The sequence below is a fragment of the Eurosta solidaginis genome, chromosome 5 (genome assembly GCF_040869045.1).
Source record: "Eurosta solidaginis isolate ZX-2024a chromosome 5, ASM4086904v1, whole genome shotgun sequence".
NCBI lineage: Eukaryota > Metazoa > Arthropoda > Insecta > Diptera > Tephritidae > Eurosta > Eurosta solidaginis.
The window spans coordinates 124,478,898-124,492,420 of NC_090323.1; the positions used below are offsets into that span (position 1 = coordinate 124,478,898).

The window sequence follows — 13,523 nt, forward strand, 5'->3', positions numbered from 1 at the left end:
CCGCTTTGCGAACAATGCCTGCAACAAATCCAAATCGGTGGCAACTACACATAATCGCCATCTGACGTACAAAGAGTTGCAACATGTGAAAACGCGGCTTGTGGCAATGGCACAATCTCGCCATTTCGGGGCGGAAAAGAGCGCCTTACAAAACAATATGCCAATAAGCAAAAAGAGTTCCCTTCTGGCTCTTGACCCATTTCTGGATGGATACGGGCTCCTACGTATCGGTGGAAGATTGGAACATTCTACAATGCAATACAACGAAAAGCATCCAGTAATCCTTCCTCCGGATTCAACGCTCTGCCAGTTGTATCTGGAGTTTTTACACCGCCTGCTTCTTCATGCAGAAATACGGTTAATGCTCCAAATGGTGAGGCAAGAGTACTACGTACCAAAACTAAAGCCTCTTATAAAGAAATGCATTTTACAATGCAAATCTTGCACGCTTTTCAAACAGAAAACGCGCACGCAAATAATGGCAGCTCTACAACCTGAGCGCTGCAATTTCTCACTCCCCTTTTCCACAACAGGAGTAGACTTTGCAGGTCCATTCCAAATAAAAGCATCGGTTCTGAGGTTGACCACTATCATAAAAGGGTACGTGGCTGTATTCGTCTGTTTTTCCACAAAGGCAGTACACCTCGAGCTATGCTCGGACCTTACTACTGAAGCCTTTCGAGCAGCATTCGCCCGATTCGTTGGCAGACGAGGTTATCCCTCAAAAATGATGAGCGACAATGGTAAAACGTTCATTGGCGCTCAGCGCGCACTCGAACGCGACTTCGTTAAATTTCTTAACGAATGCTCTACGGACATTGTGCAAAAATATGTCCCAGGGAATAAACTGGCAGTATATTCCACCCAGCGCCCCTCATATGGGCGGCTTGTGGGAATCCGCAGTAAAAAGTTTTAAAACCCACTTCAAAAAAACCGCTGCATCCCACAAGTTTACACTCGAAGAATTCACGACGCTGTTGGTGCGTATTGAAGCAGTTCTCAATTCAAGGCCTCTAACCTCACTATCCCAGGACCCAGCTGACTTCACAGCGCTCACTCCGGGTCACTTCCTTCGAGGTGCACCGCTATTAGCCATTCCTGAGCCAAACGCGGAAGACCTCTCCTGGATAAATCGATGGGAAAACTCAAATCGCTTCATCACCAATTCAGTCGACGCTGGAAAGAGTATTATCTGAAGGACCTTCAGAACCGCTATAAATGGCAAACGCCACAGCGAAATCCTCAACCAGGCGACCTCGTCGTAATTAAAGATGAATCACTCCCACCCACCGAGTGGCGTCTGGGACGAATCGAGAACGTTCGGCTCGGACCTGACAACCATGTTCGGGTTGTAGAGGTTCGCACCCAAAATGGGCTTGTCATGCGCCCCTTAGTTAAACTGTGCTTTCTTCCAATGGAGCACTCTTCGAGCACAGCGCTCTAACTTATATACGTTTCCCCTGTATAATTAAATTTCCGTATCATCCGCTGTATCCAACTAATTCTCGTTTCTCTCTCTGTTCTTGTACTTTCAGGACGACACCATCATGGCATCTCGACCAGCATGTCCACTGGCTCCCACGGCAGAGACCGACAACTGCCTTCAGTGTCGGCTCTGCCACCGCTACCACGCGCTGCGGACCTGCCCGGCTTTTAAGGCGATGCGGCCACCGCAGCGTGCAACAGTGGCCAGGGCCCAGGGTTACTGTTACAATTGCCTAGCCCTCACACATACAACGGGTGAATGCGACTCCCGAAGGTCGTGCAAATTTGCGGCCTGGCGCATCACACCCTCCTACACGAAGGGCCGAAAGGACGACGAGGGCAGCACAAAGCCCCAACATTAAAAAAAGGGGGAGTACCACGGAAACCGGCATCACCGAATAAGAGAGAGAAGAAGTCCACCTGCGCCTGTAGGGCACAAAAGGCGCACCCGGCAACCAAACCCGCGGCAACCCCCAAAACGGAGCGGACGGCCAAGCGCACGATCGCGCGCACTTCACAAGGCCTGCAAACGGCGCAATGTCAACGGCGCAACACCAGCCGCGCCTTAGATACGACCATCCGCGCCCTGCAGTAACTGCAGAAGATGCTCACTAGCACCTCCCTGCAGGGCGGGCAGGATGTTTAAGCCGCCTCCAACAATATTCAGACGGTGGCGAAAATCCTATGCGCAGCCGTGCGCGGCGAGTGGAAAGGCGCCAACATGCATTCACTACAATCGTCATCCACAATAATTGGACCGAACCAGTCTCGGCAACCGCGGACGCGCTTCTTTTGTATAGTTATATACACAACATTTATATTAAATTCTTTTAAACATATGTGTTTATATCTGAAGTTGAAATTGAATTATGATAATTAAAGTTTGAAATTAAACTGTGTAAATTGAATTTGGAAAATTATAACGTTTTAGAAAAAACTAAAACAGACCTTTTTATTTAGTGAAGTAGTGCAGCGAAGAAAGACCAAGTGAGTATTCAGTTTTTTTCACCGAGATAGAAGCGTTGATAGGTCTTATGCAACAGTTACAACTAAATCGCCCAGCTGTTCCAGCGAGCAATCCGAAGGTAAAAACTCCATCTTTTGACGGCTCTGTTCCTTTTGAGGTATTCAAGCTTCAATTTGAGAAGACGTCAGAAGTGAACAACTGGAATGCTGAAGATAAAGTTGCTGCTCTATTCGTAGCATTGAAGGGGCCAGCAGCCGAAATCATACAGACGATTCCCGATGGAGAGCGGAACAACTATGAAGCATTGATGGCCGCTGTCGAGGGACGTTATGGAAGCGAGCATAAAAAACAGATATACCAAATTGAGTTGCAAAACCGTTACCAAAAAGCAAATGAGACATTACAGGAGTTTGCTTCGGATGTTGAAGGATTGGCTCATCTTGCAAATGCGGACGCTCCCGTGGAATACACTGAAAGGGTAAAGATTCAGAGCTTTATTAACGGCATACGGGGCGTCGAAACGAAGCGAGCCACATACGCGAACCCAAAGCCAACATTTGCTGAAACGGTATCCCATTCACTGACTCAGGAAACAGCGTCACTTTTGAGTAAGCCCGCATACAAAGCTCCTCGCGTCGAAGTGGAAAGGCCAGATTGGGTAGACACAATTTTGGAAGCACTGAAGGGATTACAACAAAACAATGCCGGAGTTATGAAGTGTTTCAAGTGCGGTAACCCAAGTCACATTGCACGTCATTGCAGCACCGGTCATGGTAGTTCCAACTTGGCTGGTCGTAAACGCAAAGCTGGAAGAGATAAACAAGAGCGAGTAAAATGTAAAGATCGAGAACTTGCCCCAGCTATTGAATGTCGTGTGATACCTATCTCGCAAACTGGAAGGAAATCGAGCAGTCTTACCGTCAAAGGAAATGTAGATGGCAAGGAGCGTGTACTGACTGTAGATACGGGCGCATTTCATTCCTTGATCCGATCTGATTTGGTCAACAGGAAAGTAAAGCCATTACCTGGAGCAAATTTCGTACGATTATTGGCGAGTATAACCAAGTCCAGGGAGAAGTGGTATGTGAAGTGGTATGTGAAGTCTTAATTGGGGAGGACATGGTTCTAGACAAATTCGTTGTGGCAGAGATCGTTGATGAAGTCATATTGGGAGTGGATTTCTTAGTTGACTATGACATCAGGATCGATATGCAGAGAAGGATTATGCAGTATAAGAACCAGGATATACCACTTAACTTCCAGTTGGAGAAAGGGTTCAGTAGTAATCGAGTAATGGTGGAAAAGACTGGACAAAGGCCACGAAAGTCAAAAGAAAAAGTTGATGGATCGAATGGGCCAAATAAAGCGAAATTAAAATTACCTGCGAGAAAAAGACCGGCATTGACAAACCCTAATGGACGCACTAAAACGACTGAAAGAATTTTCCAGAAAAAATGCAAGGGTGGTTTCAAGCCAGCGCGCACTACTGTTGTGAAACGTCAAGACGATACTGATGATGCAAAGTCAATCCGTCAAGATCAAGCTCTGCGAAGTAGTTCTTTATTGGCCAAGCAACAGAGTGCGAGGGAACGGTCAAGAATAATGAGTAGTAAGATGAAACGCAGGTACGATGAGAACAAAAATTCGGAAGGTTTCTTGGAGGGAGATTTGGTACTGTTAAACAACCCTCACCGGCGGAAAGATGTTCCAGCTAATTTTCGGTGCAGTTGGGAAGGCCCGTACAGAGTTGTGAAGATGATCAGTGATGTCATCTACCGCATACAAGCAATTGGGAAATCACGAAATAAAAGAGTGGTACATTTGGCGATGCTAGTAGCGTTTAGATCGAGAGATTTGTCTGATCGGGACGATCAGGCTTAGGTGGAGGGCAGTGTAACGAATGTTAGCAGCACTGAGCGATGCTATCGTCTCTAAGCCGATGCTAAGCAGTTACGTGAATGCACATCAATAATTCAATCATTATGTATCCACATAAACGAAACAATAACTGCGTCTACATATATGTACCATGTACGTATACGAGCAGCGGAGAGTCAATGCACAAACACAAGCATATATCTGAGATACTCCTATAAGTATGCAATGAGAAAAACTATAAAACTGTGCAATTGCAGTTACAGCTGAGAAGTTTGAGAGCTGCTGGACTAGTATATTCTGGAAGCGCCTAGAAGATGCGAAGGTGGAAATCAAAGAGTATAAAAGCGGCAATTGTAGAGGCAGTGGAATTCAGTTTGATTTGAGTTGTCAAGCAGTTTCGGTTAGGACGCAATCTGGCGGGAAATAGTAGAGTTTAATTTGAACTATCAATCAGTTTGGTTGTTAAGCAAGCTATTCGTAGCAAAGTTTAAGTGTTATTGTGAAGTACTTTAATAAAGGCCATTTTTCCATTATTCAATATTGGAGTTATTTATTCAACAATTTTGCGATACGAACGTTGGCTGAAGATCGCAAATAAGGGGAATTGCAGCAAATTTGTTACAATATTTTTCAAAAACTTTCGATTTCATGATTTGTCACAAAAATGTCCTATATTAGAATTAGATTGAAGAACGCCTCAGAATGCTTTTCATTAACTCCCTCTTATGTCAAAATGGATTGAACTTTTGCTCATATAGGGAGTTTTTGAAACAAATTTTGATATAGTGTATTTTTGGATAATATTCTAAACCAACATAGATAGCTCTTTTTATTCAAATTCACGAAATATTTAGTATAAGATGAATTATTTCCTCCAAAACATGTTGGCATTTACAAATTTATTATCGCTCCTAATATACTGCTAAATGCACTTTTCTACTACAATTTTCGCTAAAGGGAATTAAATTATTACCCGTTTTCCTTACTTCTTAAAAGCAACCCGTCCAGATTTTTCAATTTGGGAGTGTCAAAGCTCTGCCTTCATTGAGGAACAAACCTCTAGTAATTGAATCATGGGCGATGTTCGGATTTATTCCGGGGTAAGAAAAAAATTCTTCACCCTACATTGTGCATATTTGTTCGAATTTATTCAGGGGTAAGAAAAAAGCTTCTTCACCCTACATTGTGCATATATTACTCAAAATGGACTTGGAATGTTCCTTAATTATATGGTATACGGCGGACGAACTTTTCCTGGTTGGAACGCTTTATCCATGGAATGAATATCGCCACAACTTCAGGAACGAGGCTAGCAAATATCGCCGGAACGCCTCCCACTACTTCGCAATACATGAGCCAACGAGTAACAAAGGTGCTAAGTATTAGTATGGCTAAACATAGTTTTGAAATTCCTTTACAAAGAGATCCTATACAATAAATGTTTAAAGTGTTACTTTTCCTATGACACGTCTATATATTCCTACACAAACTCTCAATTTGTCGGTATGCTTTAATGCACAGCTTGAACATAAATTCTGTGAGTTGCATTTAGTGTAAAATTAATTTTCGATTAATTTTTTCGTCGGCCATCGTATTGGGTCCATCAATGGCACGCTTTATAAAATTATCAAGAGGCACACGTGCTTCTTTAAATAAATTTTAAATTCAGTGTTGTATCACTTTTATTTAGCTCACTTAGTGAAAAAATCTATGACCAAAATTGTTTGATAATCGATCGAAATATCTATTCGCCAAAACGAAATCTTACGTTGTTTTCGTTAACTATAAACGAAAATTGGTTTTTTTGTAAAGTCCGTACATTACTCTTTTATGTATCTGCTGTCGGAGTTGCCTTTGGTTGTTGTTGCTGTTTTAACAGTGCTTCGTCCCATTCAATGGGCACGACCACTCACTCCCAAATTGTCATCAAAATTCTCTAACGGGAGAGTCCAAGGAAAATGGCTGTTTCAACAGGGGCGGACCATAGGGAGATTGGTGTTGGAGGCGTAGGTTCCACATTACAATTGAAAATATGGTGGGGACACATCGCATGCAGGACATGCATTACGTATGTCGGGGTTGATTCTGGACACGTAAGAGTTTAACCTGTTATAGTATCCAGAGCGAAGTTGGGCCAGGGTGACTCTTGTCTCCCTTAGTAGTGTGCTTTCTTCTTCTGCAAGGGTGGGATATTGCACAGGTGCGTCCTGGCAAAGGCGTTTACCTGTGTGGATTTGGCTTAGGGCCTGCTTATGCATGTCTGGATCAAACGGCTGTGTTGGCAGGTGCCGGATCTCGTCATAGTGCTTATGGAGATGTTCCCTTAATCCCCGTGGAGGCGGTGTAGATCAAGCAGTTGTTTGCTAGAATGTCCTGGTTTGTTGCGACAATTTAGCAAGAACTGCCTGTTCAGCATTTCTTTGAGCTCTTTAACATTAAGCTCTTTGGCCCACTATGTAGGTGGTGTTCGGGGGCCATAAGAAGACATCCGGTGGCAGTTCTAATTGCAGCATTTTGACAAGCCTTTAGCCTTTTCCAGTGTGTATTTTTAAAACCAGCCGCCCAAACTGGTGACGCGTAGCTCATGAGCGGCCGGCCAATCGCTTTATACGTGGTTAGCAACGTTTCTTTATATTTTTCCAGGTACTGCCGGCAAGCGACTTGAGGATTTTGTTGCGACTTTGTACTTTAGATACATGATGGCATGAGCCTTGAAGGTTAGAGTATTATAGAACGTTACCCCTAAGATCTTTGGGTGACTAACAGTTGGTAGTGTTACACCATCGACGCGAGCGTCCCAAACAATGATTATTTTTATTTATTTAAATATTTTCCTAGCACAACAATTTGGTAAATTATTTTACAGTGCTAGTCAAGAATTGTAAATAGTTCAATTTAAAATCCAATATTTGCGACATCTGTTCCTTCCACATCGTAAACAGAGTGTCCGTGGATTTTGTCGGCGATAGTGCAAGGTTGCGAGCGGTGAAGAACCTGGAAAGATCGGGGAAATAGCTATTTATTTTAGAAACTAATTCATCAATCCGCCTACCACTCCGAATATCGCCCCGGGCAAAGCAACATCAAAATTTTAGAAAAAAGTGTTTTCAATTAGAAAAAAATTTGTCCAACGGCGTCGCCCCACGGCAGTGTTTGAAAACCACTCCGAGTGTATTTCTGCCATGGAAAGCTCTCAGTGAAAACTCATCTGCCGGCATAAAACAAGTAAGTAGGTCCCGTCGCGCCAATTTGTAAGAAAAATTGAAAGGAGCACGAACCAAACAATTCATCAATTGAAGGGCCAGGTCCTGTAGCCATAAAAGTGCAGTCGTCAGCATAAGAAATGATTGTAACTCCTTCAGTTTTGATATGTAGAAAGTAAACACAAGCGGGGATAGGACAAACACCCTCTGGTACCCCCTGTTTAATTTTCCTATATGTAGCGTGCCGTGGTTGATTGTGTCAATAGATTTTGACAGGTCAAGTGCCACGAGCACCGTCCTATGATGGGATATTTTCCTGATTTGGTCCGTAACTAGTGTTTGCATTTTGCGGAAGCCATGTTGGTGCGTGGCTTAGCGAAGATTTGTCGTGAAATGAGGGAGCAAAATGGTTGCCAATGTATTTGCTACTGGCGAAAGGCTTTAGTAGCGGAATTATGCTTGCCATTTTCCATTGTTCGGGAATGACAACGGATTTCAGCGACAGGTTGAAAACTTGTGTTACGTAGTTTATTTAGTTTATTCCCTCAGCAAAAAGATGTTTTAGGGGGGCTTGGCCTTGTGGATGGTTGCTTCAACCTCTGTGGGGGTGATAGTAATGGGTGGCACGTCGGGTTTATGTTTATGACCTAGTCTGTTAGCAGGACGTCTGGCTTTGTCTGCGGAAGAATGCATTATAAATTGTCGGCAAAAGGCGCTCGCGCATTTCTTCGAATCAGATAAAGTTTTGTCGCCGAAAGCTATAGATACCTTACCCTTGTGTTTAGTTGGATTAGAGAAGGATTTGGCGGTTGACCAAAATTTACCAACACCCGCAGAGAGGTTGAAGTTGCTTAGATGCTCCTCCAATTTGGTACGTTTATGTTCGTTTACCAGCCGCATGATATCCGAGTTGAGACACCTAATATGGGGGTCGCTAGGGTTGAGGTGTCTCGTCAGGTCACGTTCTCTAGCTAAGTTTGTGGCTTCAGCCGGGAAATGCGGTATAATTTCAGGTATTCTACCGGTCGGAATGAAGCGTGCAGGAGCTGGAGCGATGACTTTGCGGAACGAATGCTCGCCTTGACTCCTTTTACGCGAGTGCGTGTGTCGGAGAAGGAGGGGAGGGACGGGGGTAAAAGCTGCTACTGCCCATGCTACGTAGATTGTAGTGATGAGTTGCAGCGGCCGCGTTAGTTGGAGGGGCCATTTAGCGCGAGTAACAGCGGACAGTTGATGTGGGCTGCTAGGCAGCGTCGCTACTAGAAGGTGGCGGAGTTACGTTCGAGAGTGAATTACGGGACGTCCTTGGATGTGAACAGCAGAGAGCCACAAAGCTTTTAAAGAAATTCCGGGCGACGAACGTGGGGTTCTAACCCAGAACAGCCCGAACGATGCAACCCTCTTTTACACGTGACACAGGCAAGAATATGAACGTGTGAGATAAATCCGACATATACAGCAGAACCACAGCCTGGGACCGGGGTTACGTTCAATACCTTCCCGGAGCTGGAGGGTATGGAGTAGTCCAGCTGCAAGGAGCTGTTCCGAGGATAACGATTTTTGGTAGAGACGCAACAAATTAAATGGGGTTACAATAAAATTACAGCCCTTGGTAGGGAAAAAATCCCGAGTCGCTCCGGTACATAGAACTGGCTGCCGTGGGAAGCGAGTTACCTTTGGTCTAATGACTAAACGATTTCTGGTTTAGTGACTAAACGATTTTGAATCTGTGCAACATATACGTATGTAGCTAGCAATTGTGGGAAGAAGAAGTTCTTTTAAGTAAATGGAATATTTTACGTGGGTTGATGGAAATCGGTTGCAAGTAAGAAGCTTAATCAGGCAAGTTTTGGGACGCATTCTGCATCTTTACCTCTGTGGAAAAGGAAAAAATCAAAATCGTAGCTACTTGCCTAAAAAGGACCAAAGTTAAAAAAAGAGAGCAGTGGACCAAACGAGGTCAGAAAGGACCACTTTTGGTCCAAATGGACCAAAGTGCCAACCGTGTTTTTGATCCACTAGAAAAATGGCAAAAAATGGCGACGAAACAAAGAACCTTGTTATGCACCTCGACAGAAAATTAACCTGGAGGACCCACATATTCAACTAAAGAAAAGCCCTTGGTATCAAACTAAGAAATCTGTATTCGCTTATGGACCAAAATTCACAATTATTAGTTGATAACAAAGTCCTGCTTTACTCAGCCATCATAAAACCTATCTGGATATATGGAATACAACTGTGGAGAACTTCAGCAAACTCTAACATAGAAATTCTCCAAAGATTCCAATTGAAAACCCTTAGAATGATTGTAAACGCACCCTACTATGTGACTAACAACCAGCTAAACCGGGATCTAAAGGTTCCAACAATAGCTGAAGAAATCAAAAAGTATGCTATTTCATACAACACGAGGCTTCTAACTCACCCCAACCCATTCATTCTAGCCCTGTCAGCAAGACCAACTAATTTCATGCGCCTGAAAAGAAAGTCAATCACAGATCTTCAACACTGATGAATTCTTAAAAAATGGATGCACTACTGAGAGCAATCCATCCATGCCCACCAAGTTTATTAAGTGGTATTAATAAATTCTTAAAAAAATGGATGCACTGCTGAAAGCAATCCATCCATGCCTATCAAGTTTATTAAGTTTAATGAGTTATGAATTACTTTTAAAAAACCACAAATTTGTTGTATACAGTTGGAAAAATATATTGTATGCTAAAAAAATCATTTTTGTTTATACGATCCGTGATCAAAATGGTGGCTAGCAGTACTCATTAGTTCCGAAACTTATTATTATTTTTACGAATCTTTTGACAGAGCGATTTTGAAGCAAATCCAGGGATAGAGCAACAACAAAGCAATCAATTCATACCGAATGTTTTCTCAAGGAAGTTTTGGTTATTTTTTTTTTTAACTGCATCATATATTTAATTAATTAATTTATTGCAATCATTAAAATAAACAAAAATACGCCAAGAAAATGTATAGAAGGCATTTTTATAAATATATCACCCAAAAAAACCAAAAAACCTCTAGTAATTTGCCAAAGCATCGAGTGACGGCTCTTAACAAATCAAAACTCTTTGATAAATTATAGAATTTCAATTTATATAAACAAAGCACTCATTTAAAAACTTTCGAATACCGACTAACAAGTTAAAGAGCCGGGTGTGAACTCTGCTATTAAAATTGTGCCAAACACATATAAAAAAAATCCTGAAACTGGCATTTTTTGATTTGGCATTTTCACCGCCCATTTGGTACTTTCACCGCCACTTGGTACTTTTAGCTTATACATACTTATGTATACTAATATAAAAACATATAAAATTACTTGTTTTTCGAATGAGTAGTACCGCTGCTATTATTCCCAACAACATAAACATCGAAAGGCATACGGGAAGTAGAACCTTGAAATTTGCATAGAAGGGGGCTACCGCTTAAGTGAGACACAGGATTCGTATGATCTGTGGAGTAAACAACTGAAAGCAAACTTTGTTTTAGTTCCAAGCATATGTAGTTAAAAAAATTGGGAACTTACCTCCTTGTGGCGATAGAGTGGTAAAATTGTACAATGCTGTTGTAGAGCCGGCATTGTTATGAGCTGTAACTTTTAACTGATATTTTGTACCAGGAACTAAATCACTAACCGTATAGATTCGTTCAGTCGGAGGTATATGATTTGAAACAATATTCCATTGCGGTCTGTAGTTTATAAAATAATTAAGAAATTGTACTCATTCGAACATTTTAGCGAAAAAATTTATATTCCAATCAATTTCTGAAAATTTAATGGTGTTATGGGCTTCGATAACTGAATGCATTAAAGTTGAATAAACTATTTTGGTCACTCATAAAAAACATTGCTGACACCAGTGGCGTAGTGAGGTTTTCTTGCGACCGGCGCAAATATTTTTTTTGGCGCTTCTTCTCCATACGAGATTATAAAAGTATGTAATTCTAACGGAGTTTTAGGTTCAATTTCTTTTCTATTGCGATGTAATGTTTTCCAGAAGTTCTGCTTTGAAGACCATTTGGCGCCACCCTGTGAGTAGCGCCCGGGGTAAGATGCCACCATGCCCCTCCCTCAACGCGCCACTGGCTGACACTTTTAACATTGTAATGTCCTACGAAATGACAACCGCCCCCTTTGCAGACCTTTTGAGAGCGCTCTTAAATGGTTCAGTCGCAGGTGGTTCTGTATGAGTCGCTGCTTTTGAATAATTTATTTACTCTAGAGTTTAGGTACAACTGTACCTTGCTTTCTTTCCCTTCCTTTACTTTATTTGAATGTCCTTTACTTTCTTTTCCTTCCTTTTACTTTTGTTTTCTTTTTTATCTTTTCTTCTTTCTCTTTCTTTATTTTCCTTTCCTTTCATTTCATTTACTTTCATTTTCTTTATATGCCTTTCCTCTCCTTCTTTTTGCTTTATTTTATTTTATTTTATTTTGTGTTATACATTCGCCAAAGTCTGTCGAATTGGCGTATTTTCAACAAATATACCTAAGAACTTTCAGGTGGCCAACTTGATCATTGTGTACAATACCAAGTGTGTCAACTAACCGATAAACGTCAAAATTACAAACAGCCTCGCTCACCTGATGCAAATCTCAGGTCTACAGTTGCATTTTTGGTACGTAAGACTACTTTAAGCTGAGTTGCATTTGATAGTTTAATATGACTTTGTAGTATTTACAAAGATTTTTGAAAGATAAAGATGTTGCTTGCGCGAACTTCAGTGGAAAGCAGCGGAACTTCACAATTCTAGTAGGTCACTTCCAACACACCACAAACTTTTACACAATTTTTAAACATAATTTAAGCACACAAAATACACTGATTGGAGTTTTAGAGAGTAAAAATTAAAATTCTGAACAGATTAGCTGAATAAAAAATGTACAAATAATTATTAAACAATAAATACAGACAGTGGTAGTTTAACACATTCTGCTGTGGTGAGTGGTGAATGTGACCTACTAGAGTTTTGTGAAGCTTACTTCACACTATTTTTCGCGCATGCAACATCTCTGCTTTAAAATTGTCCCTGGTATTTACAGATGAAATAGTTGCATATATTTCCGCGGAAATATAAATAATAGAAGATTTGTAGCCTCCAACAAAGCACCATAAGTGTAACATGTTTCCCCCAGGAAACATTTCACTTCTATGGCTGTTTACACAAATGTATAAGGACAAAATTATATAAACGCTTTGGTCCCTTCAAAACAAAGATAACGCAAGGCGTTTCATTGTTTTTCGTATGGCATTGTCGAAGCGTAAGCACGCAAGTTAAATTGAGGTATATTTTGAATAAGGTGCCACGATTTTCAAACTTTTTTTTCGGCGTAAACTTCCACTACCAATGTATATTGTTTTTGTAATTTTTTGAATAATTTGTAGTCTAATATTATTTGGGGTGTTGATATTGCTCGGATTTATAATCAGATTTAGTTGTATGCTTAAAATTGCTTGCAAATAATTGATTCATTCACTGTATTAACCAACGAGTTAAAAAATATAATATAATAATAATTTCAGCTTTCAGATTCGGAACTTGACGAAAATACGCGTCTTTGGTACCACCTCGACAAGTTCGACGCGAAATTCAAGTGCAAAACTTAAGTTGTAATATTACCAGATTTCGTAATTTAAAAGCTTTTTTTTTCATAAACTAAGAGTTTCCTAGATTAGAGAAGAGAAGAGAAGAGAAGTGAAGTGAAGTGAAGTGAGAGAGAGAATAGAAGAGAAGAAGAGAAGAGAGAGAAGAGAAGAGAAGAGAAGAGAAGAGAAGAGAAGAGAAGAGAAGAGAAGAGAAGAGAAGAGAAGAGAAGAGAAAGAGAAGAGAAGAGAAGAGAAGAGAAGAGAGAAGAGAAGAGAAGAGAAGAGAAGAGAAGAGAAGAGAAGAGAAGAGCAGAAGAGAAGACAAGACAAGAGAAGAAGACCAAGAGAAGAGAAGAGAAGAGAGAGAGAGAGAGAAGAG

The 13,523-nt window shown here is 41.3% G+C and overlaps 1 protein-coding gene across 1 annotated transcript in view; it reads right to left on the reverse strand.

Moving 5' to 3' along the window:
* The window catches only part of Dscam4 (Down syndrome cell adhesion molecule 4), a 2,049,237-nt gene that overhangs the window by 462,805 nt on the left and 1,572,909 nt on the right, over positions 1 to 13,523 (reverse strand). The window contains 3 exon segments of the mRNA XM_067787909.1: positions 10,877 to 10,976; positions 10,978 to 11,024; positions 11,084 to 11,247. Of these exon segments, the coding sequence (XP_067644010.1) occupies positions 10,877 to 10,976; positions 10,978 to 11,024; positions 11,084 to 11,247 (311 nt within the window).